Below are 23304 nucleotides of genomic sequence, written 5' to 3'. Positions count from 1 at the left end.
ACCATTCCATAATTGAAGTGTGTTATTGACGTATGTAAAGATGTTAATATAAATTGCACAAATGAAAGATGCTTGGGAAAAGGTCTCTTGTTTCATCATTGCCGGTTACCTTTTTTCTAGCTATTCACCTTGATTATCATTCGTTCATCTACATGTACTGTATCGTTTCTTGCAACAGAAAGTCACTTACACTGAGTTTGTTCTCAACATTCTCATTGTTTGGAAGGAATTGTTAGAAGGGAGATGGCTTCATGATATCAACACATTATACCATAGAATGGTAGGATGCATGTTGTTACTTGCAGTTTCCCCACACAGAATATTGCTGACCTCAGTTCTTTTATAATGCACTGATGAGCAGGGCTTCCCCAAATGGAGAAAAAAAGTGAATGGGGATTTACTGCAGACTGCACTTGTTCACTTCCTCGCCTCCTAGCAGTTGGTCATTGATGGCACAAAGCAGTGGCCTGGGAGGTTACCTGACAACTGGAGATGGAAAAGGGTACAACTGGAAATGATTATTCAAGAGAGATGACTTAAAATAAGAAATAAAAAAGATACATTTTTCACCATATGTTCTGAAAAAATACAACTTTCTAATAATGCCTGTAGAAAAGAAGTCAAGTTGAATAGGAAGTTAATGGTATAAAGTTACTATTGCTTTTAAAATCTCAGATTTTTTTTTCTTGTTTACCTCCTTTCTCTTTTTCTGAAAGCAGGACTCCTTGGTGGGCTACAGTTCCACCAGAGTGTGTTTCAATTCCATTGGGGCAGGATATCGTCCCACGTTTTCAAGTGACTTAAGTGTCATATTTGATGAAGAATATCAACAAGCTATTTGTGGGATAAACTCAGTTTTGTCTTCACCCAGTATTCATACATGTGCACTTCGAACAAGGATTTCTGGATATTGAACAGGATCAGCTCTGACTGATTTTTTTTTTCTCCTCCTCAACCCAAGAGCTCTGAAGCTCATTACATTATTTCTACTTTTGTCCAAGGGGTTGAAATCACTTAACTAAATGAGGGTTATATATAACATATATATGTGATCTTCCTATTTTGTGACTCCACTGCTTAACTGGATAAACTTACTGAGCTGTCAGGGAAACCAAGTAATATTTTAATGCTATAATGTAGTATCATCAGGCAAAAAAGAATGATGGCATCTTTACTCTGCTTTTATTGATTTGTTTTTAACTTTCAGTTGTAATTTAAATACATTTCATTTTGGGAGAAAGATGTTTGTAAACTTTTCTAATATTAATGAAGTGCAAGATTATTTCTGCTTTGGTAAACAGCTAATTGTTGTCTTGTTCCTAGATCTCTGGTATCTACCAATAATTACCTACAGCAGCAGCTGAACATAAATGGTGCTGGTCAAAACAATGACACAACGTATTATGGTTCTCACTGGACAAAAGCATGGAGTAAACTCCCACCTTCAGGAATCACAGAATTGCCCTTGTCATCCAAGCGTGGCCATCACAGTAACTCAGATATACTGTAATAAAAATGCTGTATAATACAGTAACTAAAATCAAAATGCCTAATTCTAATTAAATTAGTGTCTGTTGGAAATTGTACATGAGCTAATCTTGTGTTTTTTTAGTCCATGGAGTGCCTCATTTAGACAAAATTTGAAATTGATCTGTAAAAAAAATGCTGTGTTCATAAATATGCTCGACTACTTTGAAATAAATAATCTGTACAGTAGTGGTATTTTTGCAAGGGTAGCTTTGTAATGCATTGTTATGGTTTGAAATGATCACAACTGATGCATTTAGTTTATGAACTGTGCATGTTCAAAACATAAAAACTGGGTAGCATTTTTAAAAATTCATAATAGTGAATGGCTTTCTTATGCAAAATCTCAATATTTTTATTTCAGCTAAATTTGTTGCTTGAGCTATTTGTAACCAATTTCAGTTACTTGCAACAAAATGGAAATGAAAGTATAATGAAAGCTGTGTCATGTCTGGAAGTTATTTGCAGTTCTATGTTAGAGTGTCATGAAAATAAGGTAATTTAATGATATTTAAACTGCTAATGTCTGAAAACTATTTTAGGTTCAAATCTGTTGGTGATCGGTAGCAATTTGCAGTTAAATTTCAGCATTGCAATAATTGTGGAATACTTTCACCTAGTTTGCAAAAAAAGCCATTTGTAATACACCATTACTTATGGACAAATCTGTAAGTTTGTTACCAATTGTTTCAAGTGCTTTATAATGTATTGCAATATTGAACAGGTGGTGATTTACACTTAATTGTAATCCTCACATTTTGTTCAACAGTCTATGGATTTAAAAACTAATATTATCAGTGGAACCTTACAAGTGACGGCACCACATTTGTTGTGCAAACCACAACAATTATTGAGTGAAATGAAATCAGAAAATGCTGGAAACACTGGGTAGGTCAGCCAGCACCTGTGGCAGGAGGAAGGTAGGATCAATGAAACATTAACCATAACTACATCTTGCTACAAATACTGCCTGACCTGCTGGTTGTTTCCAGCAAATTCTGTTCTTTTATTTCAGATTTCTAGTACCTGCTGTATTTTGTTTTTTGTAATTCTTGTGTGCCTGCAGAAGTGTTAATCATGTTCAGTCTGCTTTATATTCTACCTTTTAACAGTATATATATATATATATATATATATATATATATAGAGCTTGGGTTCACGTCCAAGATGACAATTGAGTGTTTGGAACATTATGCATTGCAATGAATTTGCATTTCATTTATTAATCCATTTGGTGAAATAGCTATGGTTGCAGGATACTGTTTTGGATAAACATATGTTTCTATCATTTATGTACTTGCATTCATACCTCCTATTTATTTCATAGCATATTGATCATATTCTAAATTGAATACTGCAGAAAAAGGTCAATATTTTTGAGCCTAATCTCAGTTTTTGCATTGCATTGCATTGAAACAAAATGTCCCTTTGTTATTTTATTTGTTGTTGTACCAATGGCTGTTCTGCATATTGTAGGGTTGTTGCAGTGCTAGTTTTCATAGCATGAATGTCTCAGAACACTGGATACCTGTTCCTTTACTTTAGTTTGGAGTAAGCTATTCAAAATATTTTAATAATTGAAGTATTTTCAGACAGTCCAGTTACATTTTTCATCTTGTCATCCTGCAACTAAGAGGCATGTCTCTATGATACTCATACAGACCATGATAGGAGATAATTATTGGATTAGGGTAAACTAAAATAATAAACACGAGTCAGAATGAGCTTGAGGTTATTCGAGTTAATCTGAAGATATAATTTCGTTTTTCTTTTCCCTCATGTACCTTTTGATTTGTAGTTCAGTGGAGATCACGTAATTTTCTTGTTGGTCAATTTTGCATTCATTAATGTGAGGACCATTAGTACTGAGAAATGGCGATGTCAGCATCAAGCACTCCAAAGTCAACTGGATTGTGTAGAGTAATGATCCCTCTTCTCTGTATCAAGAATGTGCCTTAAGCCAAACGTTAAAAGAACATCTCTAGTTGTAGCAGCTGGCACTTTACATACCACCCATCCTGTTACCTGAATGAGTGAAGTGCCAATTTTGCCAAATGAGGAGTGTTTTTTTTTGCTGTGTTCAAATACCTTGGGAACTGACTGAAAACTGCCTCATGCTCTTAGCTGGCAGAGATTTTAATTGTTCCCAGTTTCAAATGTGTTTTATTTGTGCTATTTAATCATATCAAAATGTTTAAGTATGAAATATTTAAAGTACTATGCACTTGTGCAATAGATGTAAATATATTTTAATTATATATTGTGAATTTCCTGTGCATTGTAATTTGAGATATAATTTATTAACACTGTCTTAAGTAATGACAAAAAAATTTAAATGCCTTTGTAGGTTTGAAGATATTTTGCAATAAAATATTTTCTAAGATGTTTGTTTATTTTGTACCCCTCTTGCACACCTCAGGTTCTTATGATTACTGATAATTCCAAAATCCGATTTAGATGGTCATCATATCCCACAAAATTGATAATGCAGCTTGTTTTTAAGTTGTTTATCTTGACCATAAATTAATGTTTTTGAATCTTTAATAAATTTCCTATTGCTTGTCTTACAGGAGTCTAAACAGCAGTGTCCCCCAGTTAGCAGAGGTTGAAAATCATTCTACTGCTTGACTTAAAAGAAAAATCCAATTTTGGACCATTTGGAGAGATTGCAAACTTAACCAATTTTAAGGTTTTAAAAATTCATTCATGGGATGTAGGTGTCGCTGGCTAAGCCAGCATTTATTGACCATCCCTAGTTGCCCTTGAAGGTGGTGATGAGCTGCCTTCTTGAACTGCTGCAGACCAGGTGATGTAGGTACACCACAGTGCTGTTAGGGAGGGAGTTTCAGGACTTTGACCCAGACAGTTCCAGGATTTTGACCCAAAATGTTATCAATTAATTGGTTTTAAATTAAAAAGATGTTGCTCTTTTTGTAAAGGAAGAATAAATGAACAGGATATAGATTCAGATTTCCCTATAATCTCTTTTCATGTGCATTAGACTATGATGTCATGGGGTGGGGGTGGCAGCAGGCTTACAAAAATAGATTTATGATTCTAAATCCCATCACTAAGAACTTCTGAGATAAAACCAAGTTGAGCTTTAATTCTCGTGTTTCCAGTTCATTCTGTTCTGTGTTCTGAACTTGTGCCACCAATAGAGTCTAATAGTCTCGATTTTCAATCCTTAGGCCACTTGAGAAAAGTGAGAGATGACATGGTGCCTGCCAGGCCAGAGTTCCTGACTTCTTTGGCATAAGCACTGAATGACTTGATGAAATAGACTTGTGCCCCTGTAACTGAGCTGGTAAATACCTCATTCAGTCTAGTACTACAGAGGTTGATTTTTTTCTCTCTCTCTCTGCTGAGTCACCTGATCCCAATCTCAGTGATTAATTGACATCCGTGTCCAAAAACAAGGTTTCCTCCTTCTGGGGCGGAGTTTTCCGTGTCCACTGGCAGCGGGCATGATAGGTGGTGCACGTGGACAATATGGCACAATCTGTTTCATGACAGCGGGAAGTCTTGTAATTTTCCACTTTGGTGAGATAATAGCCAAGAAACCGTCGCACATAAAGAAGCTGCCGATGCACACCAGCTTTGAGTGCTGGCCACTGGTTCAGGCCGTTCTGCAGTATTGCCGTGGTCCAGCTAATGAGCCCCAGCCACACAATGCATGAAAACCCGCCAGTGGCGTTGGCGCGTGGAATGCCATTTTGCCCACCTGCTACCACATTGTGCAAATTTTGAAAAATTCCACTCCTAATTTTGTGGGAAGGTTTGAGAGTATGGATGGCTTTGAGGACAAAATTGAGATGTTCTGTTCTCTAATGTCAAACAAATCTCATTTAAGGGCCATGCATGATGAATGATTACTGAGGCAGGATACTATAGGGTGGTTGAAGCCTGTAATAATGAAACCCCAATAACAGTCTGGAGAGGAGAGGGACAGTTAGGTCAGAGAAAAAACTCAAAGCAAGATACTATATTGAAAGATGCTCATTTATTTAGCGCATTCTCACAACCATTCAAAAATCACTGAATTGTTACAGTGCAGAGGGAGGCCATTTGGCCCAACATGTCTGCACCGGCTCTCTGAATGAGTAATTCACTTAGTGCTATTCTCCTGCCTTCTCCCCATAACCCTACAAATTCTTCCTTTATAAATAACATGTAATCCCCTTTTGAATACTTCAATTGAACCTGCCTCCACCACACACTCAGGTAGTGCATTCCAGGTCTTAACCCGAGTGAAGAAGTTTGCTTCTTTTAACAATTACTTTAAGTCTGTGCCCTCTCATTCTTGATCCTTTCATGAGGGGAACAATTTCTCCCTGTTTACCTTGTCCAGATCCCTCGTGATTTTGAATATCTCTATCAGATCTTCTCTAGTCTTTTCTCCAACAAAAACAGTCCTAACTTCTCCAATCTATCTTCATAACTAAAGTTCCTCAGCCCTGGAACCATTCTCCACTGCCTTCACATCCTTCCTAAAGTGCAGCACCCAGAACTGATTGCAATACTCCAGCTGATGCCGAACTAGTGTCCTATACAAGTGCAACATAACCTTTTTGCTCTTGTACTTCATGCCCCTATTAATAAGGCTTAGGATAATGTATGTTTTATTAATTGCTCTCTCAACCTGTCCAGACACCTTCACTGACTTATGCACGTATACACCCAGACTCCTCTGCTCCTGTACCACCTTTTGAACTATGCACTTTATTTTGTATTGTCTCTCCAGGTTCTTCCTACCAAAATGAATCACTTCACATTTCATTGCATTGAGTTTTATCTGACATCTGTCCGTCCTGCAGAATTGCCAGACATTCCTAGGCAGTGTACACCTGAATTTATGATTTGAACTTACAATGAACAAGGGTCCCATCAGCTGTTTGTGATTACAGTCATGTAATTGGTGAGTAGGCAAATGCAACAGCTATTCTGCACCACAGCTATTGTCCCACAAACAGCAATGTTGTGAATGAAAGATTACAATTTTGGTGATGTTGGTTGAGGGAAGAATGTTATCCAGAACCCCTGGAAACTCCTAGCTCTCCTTCAATTAGGGTTACAGGAGCTTTAACAACCACAAGTACAGGTCTAAATTAACAGTTCACCTGAAGGATGGTGTATTGTTGAAGGTTACCATTTTATCAGCCAATATGAAATGTCTAAATCCTAACCCTAAATTGGAGCTTTAACCCAAAACCCGATGGCATAGAGGTGACAATTTTACTAACTGAGCCAAAGTAATGGTTGATCAGGGGTACTCACTTCCTGAAGCAGAGGTGGAGTTTATTCCTTAGTGGTACAGAACGTCTCCAATGGCAGTAGTATTGGGAGTAAATTCAGGCAGCAGAGCATTTCACAAAGGAACAAAAGCAAAATACTCAATGCTGGAAATCTGAAAAGCAGAAAATGGGTGAGAGCAGAAGTGCATGAAATGGAAAGGCTACGGTCAAGGGCCCTGTCACTGACCTCATCCCCAATCTCAGTCTTCCAAACGCAAACAGCCCACTTTTACCTCCTTCCCAAGATCCGCAAAGAGGTCTGCCCTGTTAGGGTAAGAGTGATGGTGGATTGGGACTGGTTGTCCTCTGTCTGGGAAGTAGCCCTCATCATCCTAGTGGGGAATGTTGGTGTAGAGAAATTGGACATCCATGGTGAAAAGGAGACAGTCAGGAAACTGGAAATCATTAAAGGTGATGGACGGCGTCTTAGGGATAATGGATGTAGTTGGGAAGAGACTGAACAAGGGGAGAAAATAAAAAGTCCAGATAGGAAGAAATGAGTTCAATAAAGGAGGACCAGGCTGAAACAATCTCACCCAATCCCCCTCCTTTCCAATATATGAGGAGTTTCATTGTCTTCACCTTCAAACCCACCAACCTCCATATGTTGGTGGGGGATGCAGGGGTGTTGCAGAGTCAGTCCTCTAGATCCTTACTGAAAATAAATCTCTTACCTTCATTGCTTGCATATTCTTCAGTGAGTTATAAATTCATCAATCACTGGGCTGTTGGCAGGTATGCAATCCTAATTATTGGAATAACAAAAGGCTTGTCTTTTTTTAAACTTAACACTTCTCCACATATATTGCAATAAAATGCTTATCCAGTATTTCAGATGGCTTTGTTCCACAATCATACTAGTTTGGGGCTGCAAGTCACAATTACCCAAAAAAAGCTTGAACTCATTAGTGATTTTAAAGGAATTTATTAAGAAGCAACAGTTTAAATAAGATGCATAAGTTGATAGATAAAACTTACAACAGATGACAGGTGAGAATGGTTTACCAGTCCCATACAAATTAGGAGTAGGCCATTCAGCCCCTCAAACTTACTCCATATTTGATAAGATCATAGCTGATCTGATTGTGGCCTCAACTCTACTTTTCTCTCTACCCCCTATACTCTTAGATTCTTGATTGACAAGGGAGTCAATCTAACTCAGCCTTAAAAATATTCAATGACCCTGCCACCACTGCTCTCTGGGAAGAAAATTCCACAGACTAATGTTCCTCAGAGAAAAAAGTCTCCTCATCTCCATCTTAAATGGGAGACCCCTTTTAAACTGTGTCCCCTCGTTCTAGTCTCTCCCATAAGGGGAAACATCCTCTCAGCACTCACTTGGTCCCAATGGATGAACGGACGGATGAAATTGATTTCTATTGCTGGAGGTGGCAGTGTTTTCTGCTCTCAGCCTCTTAACATACAATCATACGAATTAGGAGGAGTAGGCCACTCAGCCCTTCGAGCCTGCTTCACCATTCAATAAGATCATGGCTGATCTGATTTTAACCTCAACTCCACATTCCCGCCTACCCCCAATAACCTTTCACACCCTTATTTATCAAGAATCTATCTACCTCAGCTTTAAAAATATTCAAAGACTCTGCTTCCACCACCATTTGAGGAAGAAAGTTCCAAAGACTCACAATCCTTTCAGAGAAAAAAATTATCCTCAGCTTGGTCTTAAATGGGCGACTCCTTTTTTTAGTGACCTCTAGTTCTAGGTTCTCTCACAAGAGGAAACATCCTTTCCACATTCATCCTGTCGAATCCCTCAGGATCTTTTATGTTTCAATCAAGTTGCTTCTTACTACTCCTCTGAACTCTAGCAGATACAAACCTAGCCTGTCCAGCCTTTCCTCATAATATAAGCCACCCATTCCATGTATTAGTCTAGTAAATCTTCTCTGAACTGCTTCCAATGCATTTACATCCATTCTTAAATAAGGAGACCAATACTGCACCTTGTACTCCAGATGTGGCCTCACTAATGCCTTGTATAACTGAAGCATAATCTCTCTTCTCTTGCATTCAATTCCCCTCGCAATAAAAACATGCTATTTGCTTTCCTAATTACTTGCTGCACCAGCATACTAACCTTCAGTGATTCATGCACTAGGCCACCCAGATCCCTCTGCATCTCAGAGCTCTGCAATCTCACCATTTAGACAATATGCTACTTTTTTTTCTTCGTAAGCTTACTGAAGCGTGGCATAGCTCTCCCTGGTCGTCTTCCACCTGAAGAATGGTGAACACTTGACTCCCAAGCACCTGTTTATATATCTTATGTCTAAGGGCTGGTGGCTATTCTCTGTCACTTGTTCAGTCCCATTTATCCAGTCACCAAGGTAAAACCTCCCCCTGCCTTGAGCTTATCTTGTGGTGGGTGCCATTTGCTAACTCCTACCAGACATATGGCTAGGTAAGACAGTAAAGGCTCCACCTTATATATTCAGGAATGTCGAGATGGAGGCCTGTAACAGGAAAAGCATCATGTGATCTCGATATCTTCCTTGGCAATTATCTCTGTTCCAGCTACTAAGAACCTGGTTTTGACGAGAAAGAGAAAAACAACCTTCCCCGAGGACCGACTTCAAGGCTAAAAACAATCCAGATTATTTGAAAATCTAACTAAACAAACTAGAAGCAAGCAGTCAGGATTGCCGACGCATGCCTGGATGAAGAACATTACATCCGGTGTGCATGTGCAACGGCTGAGGCAGCGCCAGGAATGCACTTGCGCGCAGGCTGGAGCCGGCGGGGCGGTTCCGAGGATGCGCATGCGCGGGAGGATGGCGTTTGGAGGTGGTGCACGAGGCTCCGTGGACGGTTTTGTTCAAAATGTTTGGAGGGGTCTCGGGAGGAGAGAGGAACAAAGAACCCAAACCGACAATATCACTGAAGAAAATACCTTTTGCAGGCACCGTAACTGGGACCGAGAAACCATTAGGAGATTGAGGTAAATGCAGTGCGCTTAATTCAACGGCACGAATCGATGAGTTAAACATGTCACAAAAATGATACAGTGGATTGAATGTTTTATTAACATACGAAATAGGAGCAGGAGTCTGCCATTCAGCCCCTTGAACCAGCTGCGCCATTCAATAGGATGGCTGATTTGTTTGTGTTTTGCATTCCACATTCCCATCTACCCCGGACAACCTTTGAATCCCTTACAAAAACAGAATTACCTGGAAAAACTCAGCAGGTCTGGCAGCATCGGCGGAGAAGAAAAGAGTTGACGTTTCGAGTCCTCATGACCCTTCGACAGAACTTGAGTTCGAGTCCAAGAAAGAGCTGAAATATTCACTGGTTTAAGGTGTGTGTGGGGGGGGCGGAGAGATAGAGAGACAGAGAGGTGGAGGGGGGGTGTGGTTGTAGGGACAAACAAGCAGTGATAGAAGCAGATCATCAAAAGATGTCAACGACAATAGTACAATAGAACACATAGGTGTTAAAGTTAAAGTTGGTGATATTATCTAAACGAATGTGCTAATTAAGAATGGATGGTAGGGCACTCAAGGTATAGCTCTAGTGGGGTTTTTTTTATAATGGAAATAGGTGGGAAAAGGAAAATCTTTATAATTTATTGGAAAAAAAAAGGAAGGGGGAAACAGAAAGGGGGTGGGGATGGGGGAGGGAGCTCACAACCTAAAGTTGTTGAATTCAATTCTGTTTTTGTTTTGGATTTCCAGCATCCGCAGTTTTTTTGTTTTTATCTTTGAATCCCTTGCCTAACAAGAATATCTACCTCTGCCTTAAAAATATTCAATGATCCCGCCTCCACCGCCTTCAGAGGCAGAGAGTTCCAAAGCTGCACAACCTTCAAAGAAAAAAATTCTCTTCATCTCTGTCCTAAAAGGGCTGATTTTAAAACAGTGCCCACTAGTTCTGGACTCACCCACAAAGAGGAAACATCCTTTCCACGTCCGCCTTGTCAAGGCCGTTCCGGATCTTATATACTTCAATCAAGTCACCCCTCACTCTTCTAAACTCCAGTGGAAACAAGCCCAGTCTGTCCAACCTACTCTCATAAGACAACCCACTCATTCCAGGTATCAATCTAGTAAACCTCCTCTGAACCGCCTCCAATGCATTAAATAAGGAGACCAAAACTGCACACAGTTTTGGAGATGTCTCACCAATGCCCCGTATAACTGAAGCAGAACATCCTTTTATGTTCGATACCTCTCGTAGTAAAGGATAGCATTCCATTAGCCTTCTTAATTACTTGCTGTACCTGCATACTAACTTTTTATGCTTCATGCATGAGAACACCTAGGTCCCTCTGCACCTCTGAATTCTGCAGTTGTTCTCCATTGAAGAAATTCTCTTGCTTTTTTATTCTTCCTGCCAAAGTGAATAACTTAACATTTTTCCACATTATATTCCATCTGTTGTATTTTTGCCCACTCACTCAGCTTAACTATATCTGTCCGCAACCCCCTTATGTCTTCTCCACAACATACTTTCCTTCCTGTCTTTGTCTCATCTGCAAATTTAGCTACCATGCCTTCGCTCCGCTCATCTAAGTCATTAATGGAAACTGTAAAAAAGTTGAGGCCCCATCACAGACCCCTGCCGGACCCCACTAGTCACTTCCTGCCAATCAGAGAAAGACCTATATATGCATTCTCTTTGTTTTCTGCCAGACAGCCAATCCCCTATCCAGACTAATATGTTACCCCCGGCATCATGAGCTTTTATTTTCCACAATAATTATGATCTGATACTTGGATTTCCCAAAGGCACTTGATCAGTGCAGCACGCCTACAGGCTCCCCTTTATCCACAGCACATGTTATGCATTCAAAGAACTGTAATAAATTGGTTAAATATGATTTCCCTTTTGCAAACCATGCTGGTTCTCCCCGATTACCTTGAGCTTTTCTAAATACCCATCTATAACCTCTTTAAAGATCGACTCTAACACCTTCCTCACGACAAATGTCAGTCTAACTTGCCATAGTTGCCTGTTTTCTGCCTCCTTCCCATGAATAGAGGGGTTATATTTGCCACTTTCCAGTCTGAATAAACCTTTCAAGGATCTTGTGAATTTTGGAAAATTAACACCAATGCATCTACTACCTCATTAGCCACCTCCTTTGAGACCCTAGGATGGTGTCCATCTGGACCTGGAGGTTTGTCAGCCCACAGCTCTATCAATTTGCTTAATACCGCTTCCCTAATGATTGTAATTTTTCCAAGTTCCTCTCTCCCCTCCACCCACTGATCCATAGCTATTACTGGAATGTTTTTCATATCATCTGTAGTGAAGACTGAGGCAAAATATTTGTTCATTTCATCCGCCATTCCCTTATTAGCTACTATTAACTCCTCATTCTCACCCTCTAGAGGACTAATACTCACTTTACCTACTCTTTTCCTGTTTAAATACTTGTAGAAACTTTTCCTATTCACTTTTACATTTCTAGCTAGCTTCCCCATATTCTCTAATTTCTTTCTCCTGATTAATCCCTTAGTCAATCTCTGCCATTCTTTATACCCTGACCAATCATCTGACCTGCCACTCATCTTTGTGCAGTTCCTTAACTTAGTTGGATAACTATGGATGGTGGGTCTTCCCCTTAGTAGTAGGAATATACTTATTCTGAGTATTCTGAAAAATCCCCTTCAATGTCTGCCACTGCTTTTCTATTGATCTATCCCCTAGTGTCCCAGTTAACTTCTGCTAGCTCAGCTTTCATGCCCACATAGTTGCCCTTATTTAAGTTTTTAAAATACTAGTCTGAGACCCACTTTTCTCCCTTTCACACTGGATGTAAACTTCAATCATGTTGTGGCCACTGCTACCTAGGGATGCCTTTACCTTGAGGTCATTAATTAATCCTGTCACCTTATACAAAACCAAGACTAATATAACCTGTTCTCTGGTTGGTTCCAGAGCGTGCTGCTCTAAGTAACTATGCATTCTATGAACTCCTCATCGAGGCTACTAGCGCCAATCTTATTTTTCCAGTTTGTATGTGGATTAAAGTCACCCATGAATATTGCCGTCCCTTTATCAGAAGCACCCAATATTTCTTCTTGTATACTTTCTCCAACATTGTGGTTACTATTAGGGGGCCTGTAGACCATTCCCACTTGTGACATTCTCCCCCTGCTATTCCTCATCTCCACCTAAACTGATTCTACATACTGATCTCTTGAACCAAGGTCATCTTTAACTATTGCACAAATGCCATCCTTGATTAACAGTGCTACCCCTCCACTTTTACCTAGATTCCTATTCTTCTTGAAGGCCATATACCCCTCAGTTTTCAGGACCCAATCCTTGTTATCCTGCAACCACGTCTCAGTAATGGCTATGAGATCATATTGATTTACCGCAATGCCTGTTATCAATTTGTTTACTTTGTTATGAATGCTACGCACGTTCCGATACAAAGTCTTTGGTTTTGTCTTTTTGTTATCTTTGTGGGATCTTGCCTTGATCCTTGGTGCATTCTTAGGTTTTTTTGTCCTGTTCTTCTCCGACCCTCATTTCCCATATTACTATTCTCCTGTCTACCCTGTCTCTGCTCTTTGATATACCACATCTTTCCACAATTGATCCCTTGGCCCCACTATTTAGTTTAAAATCCTCTCCACTTCCCTAGTTATGTGGTTCGCAAGAACACTGGTCCCAGCACGGTTCAGGTTTAGATGGTCCCAAAGCTACAGTCCCCACTTTCCCTAGTACTGGTACCAGTGCCCCACAAACCAGAACCCAATTCTCCCACACTTTGAGCCACGTGTTCATCTCTCTAATTTTATGTACCCTATACCAATTTGCATGCGGCTCAGGTAATAATCCAGAGTTTTTAACCTTTGAGGTTCTGCTGCTTTTCAATTTAGTACCGAGCTCCTCATACTCTCTAGTAGTTCTACCTATTTTGTTGGTATCTATATTGTTGGACTATGACAACGGATCCTCCCCCTCCCACTGCAAGTTACTCTCCAGCCCTGAACAGATATCCTGAACCCTGGCACCAGGCAGGCAACGTAGCTGTCTGGACCCTCGCTCTTTGCTGCAGAGAACAGTGTCAATCCCCCTTGCTATACTGTTTCCTGCTACCACTAGGGCTCTACAAAAGGAGCCCTAGCAAAACTGGAGCCAATGGGAATCAGGGGGAAAACTCTGCACTGGTTGAAGTCATACTTAGCAGCTCACCACTGCCTTCTCAAGGGCAACTAGGGATGGGCAATAAATGCTGGCCCAGCCAGCAAAGCCTATATCCCCTGAATGAATTTTTAAAAACTAGATTGCCTTTTGCTCCCCCAACTTGAATGGCTTCCTGCACCACGCTGGCATGATCAGTTTGCTCATCCAGCCTGCAGCCCCGTTTTCAACCAAACAAGCTGAGAGAAACACAAACCTGTTGGACAATTGCAGACGCTCACACCCCTGCACTCCCGCCCTCTGGGTCCTCTTAACTGCCTCACCTGCAGTCACAACCTCCTGTCCTTGACCAAATCAGAAGACCCCATCCTAAGTGGTGTTTCTGCCTCCTGGTAAAAAGCATACAGGTAACTTTCCCCCTCTCTGATGTGTCAAAGAGTTTGCAGTTCAGCCTCCAGCTTAATGACTCTGAGCCGGAGTTCTTCGACTGCAAACACTTACTACAGATGTGTTTGCCCTGGATCACAATGTTATCCAGGAGCCCCCACATGCTGCAGCCTTGACACATCCTTAATGTTTTTGAATAATTACCTAATTATATTATTCACTTATTTATGTTGATTTTTATGTATATTATTAACCTTACCACCAATTTGTACACTATTTTGAACCTTAGGAATAGAATAGACCTAAGCCACTCACTAGATACTCACCAAACAGGTAGCTCATTTCCCTGTAGTAGAGCAAGAACCAATTCCTACAGGGTGAGAAAGATAGAGAATGGAAATGAACACCTCCTACCGCGCCCCCCCCCCCCCCCCCCCCCCCCCCGCCTCACCGAACTGCCCCTCTCACCAAACTCCAAGTCAGCACTGTCAAAATTACAAATATTTTATCGATGTTATTTTGTACATGATGGTGGACAGCATCAGTTGCTGCTTTTTTGCAGGTGACAGCCAACTCCCAGGCAGGGGCATAGCCTGCCGAAATCCAGGCAGCACCCCATCCAGATCAGACAGGTGTCTGTTCCTCAGGCAATAAAGGACTAAACAAAATGAACAGTGCAAGTGCAGTAGAACAAGCTCTGTACAACTTACCCCACTCCACCTCACAAAGTTACACCAGCATTGTTGCTGTTTTGGAGTAGAAAGTTACATCTAATAATTTTCATTGCTGCTGGAAAGTTTGCTAAAAGAATATATCAGAAAGTCTTTCATAGACATTGCAAAGTGTACACTAGGGTATTATAGATGATTTGCAGTGAACTAGTTAGATTCAGGTTTTCTGTCTCAACAGTTTATAGAAGATGCTTTCTTTGGAAGGCAAGTTGCATTTTGCTATACCTTTTCTCTAAGAAATTGTATACATTTGTTTAGCTTGGCAAAAAAGTCAGTAACAATGTATGTAGTAAGCACAGAGGTAAGTGTACAGGCATCAGCTTAGATCACACACATTGTACTGTGTTAACAATCCACATTATCTCTAAAACCCTAAACCCTCTAACTACTAACTCTAACCCTAAACTTCAATTCTAACCCTACCCAGAGGTATCAATTGTCATAGCAGTGTCATCATGGATGCAGGACAACTGGGGTGTTGATAGTTACCCAAATAAAAAATGTGCTTACCCATCTTTATTAAAAAAAAATGATCTTTTGCAAGTTGCCAGCTCTGGGTGTTTATGTTACATATCTCAAACATCATTGGTCTTACAGTTGGAGAGTTGTCTCTACTTATGCTGGTGTACTTTGTACATTGATTAATGGAAACATAACAAATTATTTCTTAAAGGTGAAGTTCTTAATTTGCTCAATAAAGTAGTCTCCGCAGAAAGCTTCTTTAGCACCTGAGTTGATGTGGATGGAAATGTTACTTAATTAAATACAAATGAAGACCTGGATGGTGCAATAGTCTTTCACCTCTGAGCCTTAGTCTAATGTCAGTCTGGATGGGATGAAAATCTCTGGGATCCTATGTATCCAGTATGCATGTCCTACAGCACAAAATTGTCCTTAATTTAGAACTGATTGGTAACCTCATTCAAAGAGGTGGCTGACATGCTAAATGACATATATGGCATATCGGTACTCTTTTGGAGTGTGCTCCTCTAAGATTGGGAGGAAACTTTTTTGGGGGAAGAGCAGAGGGAATTTTATTTTGCATCTTGCTGGAAATGCTTAATGCTCAAAATGGAGCTCTGAAATAGGAAGAGTTTTTTTTTCCCCAGCACAGACATTCCTCAACTCTTTAATGAAATAATAAAATAAAAATGAACAAATGCTGTATTTTCACACTCCTCCCTTCACAGACTGTTTAGCAGCCTGACAGGCTGTGATGTGATTGCTCTTTCCATGGGCAGTACCATCTTTATACTAACTCGTAAGGTGGTTGCAGGCGGAGTTATTGAGTTCCACAACCCATATAACAATGGGGAACCAACCATATCTACCATGCAGGGGCATCCTGCTGGATGCCCACACGCAATTCAGAACCAGAGCTCTCTCCACTTATCAGGACTGATTGGACTGGGGTTTAAACCCTGCACCTTCTGACTCATCAGGAGTACTAAGCCAAAGGTTTGCTCACTGAATATCTGCTGTACTGCTTATTAAATGTTGATACCTCTCAAACGGGGGAGAGAGTCACCAAATGTGATGGAGGTTTTAAAGGATCGAGGTCTGTCTCTGCAAGCATATGGGAACTAGCTTGTTTGTATGTGAACATTTTACTTCATTGAGAGGAGGAAAACTTCTTTGATCAACAGTGACTAATCTATTATTGTTCTGTATATATAATAAAGAATTTATTTGGTGCAAGCTATTCCAAATAAAATAAATTATAAATTGTGTATACTTAAGAGTCAATTGTACTGCACCTCAGAAGAATAACAATATTTTTTTAAATTTAAGCTGTTCCGTAAAAGGAATGAAACATAATGGCATCAGAAGACTACCAAGAAGAGGATCCTTTTTGTTTCAATGTAGGAGGCTGGTTCTTTTCAGTTCCAAAGTCAAAGCTTTTACAGTTCCGTGACTCAGTGCTATGGCAAGAAGCTTCCAGCCTTGTTCATTCTGAAGATGCCAGACTTTTTATTGACCGCGATGGATATACTTTCCGACATGTTCACTATTATTTGCACACATCAAAGCTGTCTTTTTCCTGCCTCTCAGAAATTAGTTTGTTGTATGAACAAGCAACAGCAATGTGTCTGACATCTTTGCAACAGGTATTGGCATGGATAATATGTAGAGCAGGGCATGATTACAAGGATGTGATCTAATTTGGCATCTAATTATAATGTGGTTGCTTCCCCCTGGTGAATGACTTTTCAATATTTTGTCCAGTGCTTTGCATAAGAGATGATCAAAAGAAAACACTGAAAGTAGAGACAAGTACTTAAATGTACCATGTACTGTCTAACAAGCATCTAACATGCTCACCAACATGGAGAGCATCTAAAATGCAGTGATCATTAGAATTGAAGTGTGCAAATGTGACCCAAAAATTGGACTTTGAACAAGCATTCTTAGAGGAAATGCAAAGTGAATTTAAAAAGGTTAATTGGACTATTAATTGTGGGACTTATATTGAAACGTATTCAATCGTGAATTTTAAGTCACGATAATTGCTAAAAATACTGGTCATTAAAATGGAAAGTTTGAGCAAGCAAATTCCAGGCAGATTTCTGCTGGTTTAGCATAGCTGTGAGTTAGAAAATTGTTGAGGAGTAATCTGATAATTCAGAATACACTTTAAAGTGGATCTGAAAACGTTCGAAATCTTATTGTTTTCAGAGGTTAGATTGCAGTGTTGAAATCATTTCATTTTATATATTATTTATAATGGATTCTGCACACTTTTAATTAAAATAGCTAAGATTGTTTTGACATTGATCCTGTGTTTGGAAATTGTGCTTGTTTGTAGGCACCAACTCATTCCCTTTTTTAAAAACGTGTTATTTTTGTTTTGCAGCAGAGATACCTGTTTTTGTGCTTTAGTCTTTGAGTTCATTGGCTCTTCCAGATTCCTATGACAAATGGTGCACCACATGATTTTTATAGAATAGTGTTAAATATGTTTATGACAAGACTGGAGGATTAAGATAAAAAGCAGCATTGTATGGTTGACATAAAATAGACTCTAACAAGGAAGTAGATTATAAAGGCTCACAGGTCTGCTTTTCCATACTTTTGTTCTCTCCCCATCTGTTCATAACTTAAATACATTGTGAATAAACAATGTTACACTGAATGGCAAATCCCAGCATGTATATCACTCAGATAGAACCAGCAGATACTGTACTGTGCAAAAGATCTGGATATTCTATTTTGCCTTAAGGTAGGATATGTCATACATCTGGAATACTGTAAATGTGGAATTAACGTATCATTACAGTGGGATGAAATCTGCAGCAGCCACTTTTCATATGATTTTTGCTGTTTTCCAACAAAAAATATTTTTCACGTTTTTATTGTCTAAGGTGTTTTCTCAACATATGGTTTATAAATGTGTGCTCTTATACATGTATGTATACAAGAAAGTGAATTCAAAATTGATGCATCTGCCATGAAAACTTAAGCCTTTATTCAGCTATCTAGATGTAACTTTACTGTTGGCTAGATTAGCAAACTTATTTTGTTAGAAAATATTGTTTGTAAACACAGGAATGCTGTCTAATTTCTTTTACTGGTCATAAATGAAAGAGATCAAAACGGGATTTTAGGTCTCCTATGCAACAGTGCATTTCTACTCCTGAAAACTAAGATCCACTTTAACAGTGCTCAGTTTTTTAAAAAAAACTTGTTTTTCCATAAGTTTAAATTTTTCGGTACAATTAAAAAAAAAATAAGAATTTATTAAGTACATGCTTATTGCTACATAATTTCCTTACCCACTGCTTTTGAGTGCTACTGCAGCATCCAGCAGTACATTTCAACAAATAGTATCAATTGATTTTTATTGATAAATGTTTGAGTTAAACAATTATACAAACTTTGTGAGACAGTGGTAAGTCAAATGCTATTTAGTGCTGAGACATTTTGTTCAATTCACTAGCTCCTCCAGTTAAGTAATTTTCAGAAGTAAGATTGGTTACCTCCTGAAGAGAGATGAGCTGCTTCTAATTGATATGATGAGAGGTATTAAAGTTTTATACTCTCAAATACTGACTCAGATTAATGAGATTTAAAGTAGAATAGGCTTGCTGTAACTTGCAATTTACACTTGTTGTCACTTGCTACACTTGCCACATGAGGGGACATGTCAGGGAAATTTTATGTGCATTGACCATTTTTGTATTTGGTGCCATTCTCCCTGAGGCAGCACTTAGCCTCAAGGAGATGAGTGCGCTTTTTCGCGCACATATGCGAAAGAGCGCACTCCCAGCTTAGACAATCCCTCCCCCCACCCCGCACACGGAGCGCATAGCGCTTCCTGGTGGACATCACACTGGGTGGGCCTTAATTGGCCTGCCCACGTAAAATGGTGGCATGCCACCAATCAGGGGCATCGATCAGAGGTGCGCTTGCACGCACCCGCTCCTGCACTTGCCCCCCCCCCCCCCCCCCACCATTGGAGGAAAATTCTTCGCAGGATCTTGTTTGCCTTTTTAACCACTTTCTCAACCTGCTGTGAAACATTTGGCAGTCCAGAGAAGGTTCACTAGGTTGATCCCAGCTATGGAGGGATTTTCTTTTGAGGAAAGGCTAAGTAGGTTGGGTCTATACTCATTGGAACTTAGGAGAATGAGGGACGACCTTATTGAAACATATAAGATTCTTAGGGGGCTTGACAGGGTAGATGCCGAGAGGTTGTTTCCCCTTGTGGGAGAGTCTATGACCAGAGGGCATTATCTCAGAGTGAGGGGTCACCCATTTAAGGAAGACAAGGAGGAATTTCTTCTCTGAGGTTAGTGAATCTGTGGAATTCTACAGAGCGCTGTAGACGTTGGGTCATTAAGTATACTCAAGGCTGAGATAGACAGATTTTTAATCAGTAAATGGATCAAGGGTTATGGGGAAAAGGCCGGAAAATGGAATTGAGGATTATCAGATCAGCCATGATCTCATTGAATGGCAGAGCAGACTTGGTGGGCCAAATGGCCTGCTTCTGCTCCTATGTCTTAAGGCCTTTAATGGTTCCTTTTTATTCATTCATGGGATGTGGGCATTGCGGCTACAACAGCATTTATTGGCATCCCTAATTGCCCTTGAGAAGGTAGCTTTGAGCTGTCTTCTTGAACTGCTGCGGTCCATGTAGTGTAGGTACACCCAGAGTGCTGTTAGGGAGGGAGTTCCAGGATTTTGACCCAATGACACTGAAGGAACGGCGATATATTTCCAAGTCAGGATGTTGAGTGGCTTGGAGGGCAAATTGCAGGTGGTGGTGTTCCCATGTGTCTGCTGCCCTTGTCCTTCTAGGTGGCAGCAGTCGTGAGTTTGGAAGGTGCTGTCTGAGGAGCCTTGGTGAGTTCCTGCAGTGCATCTTGTAGATGGTACACTCTGCTGCCACTGTGCGCCGGTGGTGGAGGGAGTGAATGTTTGTGGGTTGGGTGCCGATCAAGCAGGCTGCTTTTTCCTGGTTGCTGTCAAGCTTCTTGACTGTTGCTGGAGCTGCACTCAGCAAAGCATGTGGAGAGTTTTCTGTCACATCCTTGGCCTGTGCCTTGTAGATGGTGGACAAGCTTTAGGGAGTCAGGTGGTGAGTTACTCGCAGGATTCCTAGCCTCTGACCTACTCTTGTAGTCACAGTATTTATATGGCTAGTCCAGTTCAGTTCTGGTCAATGGTAATCCCCGGGATGTTGATAGTGGAGGATTCAGCAATGATAATGCCATTGAATGTCAAGGGGTGTTGGTTAAATTCTCTTTTGTTGGAGATGGTCATTGCCTGCCACTTGTGTGGTGCGAATGTTACTTGCCACTCGTCAACCCGAGCCTGGATATTGTCCAGGTCTTGCATTTGGACATAGACTGCTTTGTGCACATATGACAACCCCCCCCCCCCCCCCCCCCCCCCCGCCCCACCACTACCACCACCTCCACCTTCAGTCTCTCTGTTCCTGCAGCTCCTTTTGAATTGCAAACTTGTTTTATATTCCATTTTCCTTGTTCTTCTGACCAATATATATCACTTCACAATTCTCTGCATTAAATTTCATCTGTCTGCCCATTCTACTAGCCCCTCTGTGTCCACTTGAAGTCTTATCACTATCTCGCTCTCAGTACTTTCAAGTTTTATCATATGCAAATTTTGAAATTGTGCCCTGTGCATCCAGGTCTAAGTCATTAATCTAGATCAAGAATAGCAGTTGTCCTAGTATAGACACCTGGGGAAGCCTAGTGTATATTTCCCCCAGTCTGAAAACCAACTGTTCATCACTACTCTTTTGTTTCCTGTCACGCAGCCAACTTTGTATCCATGCTGCCACACTTTTATTCCATGAGCTTCAGCTTTGCCAAGTTGATTATGAGGCACTTTAATCAAACGTCTTTTGGAAGTCCGTGTACACCTCATCAAGTGAATTACCCTCACTATCCTCTGTTATCTGATTAAAAGCACAATCAAGTTATTAGACTATGGTACTTCCGTTTTCTCATTGCACCCAATGGGAATCATTTTTCAGGTATGTGCTGGTGACAGGGGATCTCACACACTGGCAGCATGCATTGGAAAATTGAGGACACAAGTCTGCAGTTTTCCATTTATTGATGTCAACGATATATGTTACGGGGGCTGTGGTTCCCTGCCACCAGCATGTACACAAAGTTACCCTGAATGTTTCATCTCCATTAAGTACAGTATTTTACAAAGAAAACCACAAACGGTAGGCTGTATAATGGAAAACAAAAACAGAATTACCTGGAAAAACTCAGCAGGTCTGGCAGCATCGGCGGAGAAGAAAAGAGTTGACGTTTCGAGTCCTCATGACCCTTCGACAGAACTGTCGAAGGGTCATGAGGACTCGAAATGTCAACTCTTTTCTTCTCCGCCGATGCTGCCAGACCTGCTGAGTTTTTCCAGGTAATTCTGTTTTTGTTTTGGATTTCCAGCATCCGCAGTTTTTTTGTTTTTAAGGCTGTATAATGGTATTGAAGCACAATGCAATAGTGGGGCATGGTTTTCCATCTGTGATTTCCCACTCATCAAGTTTCCAACCTTGTCTGGATTTTAGGGTTTTTATTGAAGAGGTTGTTGACTGAATTGCTTTGAGCTACTTGCATAGTTTTTACTGATTAGTGAGCACCAATGACAGATCTGAGAGCAGATCATTTGCTTGACTTCTCAGTTCTGGAAAGGTATGATGGTGTGGATGAAAGATGTGAGGAGGGGAAAAAGGTACTGTTAAATTACAAGAGATTATTGGTAAAACTATTTTATGAAATTATGCAGGAATATGTATTGTGACGAACAACTTTTATAAGATGTACTGATTCATACTTTATTTTAATAGGCTTTGGATAACATGAAAGAAAGTAAGCATCATTTGCGTATACGACCTGAAGATGTGCCAGTCACTAAAAGAGCAAGCAGGAATTATTGGAGAACAAGATGTAACAGTAAACCTTCAGAGTTCCAAATTAAAAGTCCAGCATTCACAGGTAGTTAAAGCCTTCATAAAGATACTTATTTGTGGAAATTTTTATTGTCATCAATCACAGCAGTCTTTTAAACAACAAAATAGGACGTTTATTTCTGGTTTATTTCTTGTATTCATACAATATCTTAGGATAATTAGTTTGACTTAAAATGCTTCAGGTAAATTACTTTGAAATACTTTTGTTGTAAGGACATAAGAAATAATAGTTGGAGTAGTCCGTACAGCCTGCCGACCCTGCTCTGCCATTCATTACGATCATGGCTGATCTTTGGCTTTAATTCCACTTTGCTGCCCACTCCCCACACTCCTTGATTCACTGAGACAAAAAACCTATTTATTTGGGCATTAAATATATTCAAGAATGGAGCATCAACAACCCTCTGTGGTGGAGAATTGCAAAGGTTCACAACCATTTGAGTGAAGAATTTCCTCCTCATCTCAGTCCTAAATGATGTACATATATCCTGAGACTGATTCTAGATTCCCCAGCCAGGAGAAACAACCCCTTTGTCTACCCTGTCAGAATATCGAATGTTTGAATGAGATTGCCTCTCATTCTTCCAAATGCCAGAGAATATCGACCCAATTTACTCAACCCTCTCATTCCAGGGACGAATCTAGTGAACCTAGGGGAGGTCGGTCAGGTCTCGGGGTCAGGGGAGATCAGGCCTCGGGATAAGATGAGGGTGGTCAGTTCGGGCCTCGGGATCCGGGGATGCTGGTTGGGTTGGAGTTCGGGGCTGAGGGAGGGATCTCGTGTCAG

The 23304-nt window shown here is 40.4% G+C and overlaps 2 protein-coding genes across 2 annotated transcripts in view; both read left to right on the top strand.

Moving 5' to 3' along the window:
- LOC121280248 (leucine-rich repeat-containing protein 36-like) overlaps positions 1-1978 on the top strand; it is a 49482-nt gene extending 47504 nt beyond the window's left edge. The window contains exon 13 of the mRNA XM_041192051.1: positions 1324-1978. Coding sequence (XP_041047985.1) covers positions 1324-1510 — 187 coding nt within the window. The 3' untranslated portion in view covers positions 1511-1978. The remainder of the gene's footprint in view (positions 1-1323) is intronic.
- A 7611-nt stretch (positions 1979-9589) lies between these two features.
- Positions 9590-23304, top strand: part of LOC121280044 (BTB/POZ domain-containing protein KCTD19-like) — a 144954-nt gene continuing 131239 nt past the window's right edge. Inside the window, exons 1-3 of the mRNA XM_041191674.1 lie at positions 9590-9780; positions 16853-17169; positions 22395-22542. Of these exons, the coding sequence (XP_041047608.1) occupies positions 16879-17169; positions 22395-22542 (439 nt within the window). The 5' untranslated portion in view covers positions 9590-9780; positions 16853-16878. The remainder of the gene's footprint in view (positions 9781-16852; positions 17170-22394; positions 22543-23304) is intronic.

Source organism: Carcharodon carcharias, chromosome 7 (genome assembly GCF_017639515.1).
Source record: "Carcharodon carcharias isolate sCarCar2 chromosome 7, sCarCar2.pri, whole genome shotgun sequence".
In the NCBI taxonomy this organism is placed as follows: domain Eukaryota; kingdom Metazoa; phylum Chordata; class Chondrichthyes; order Lamniformes; family Lamnidae; genus Carcharodon; species Carcharodon carcharias.
This window is presented reverse-complemented; position numbering and strand designations above follow the sequence as displayed.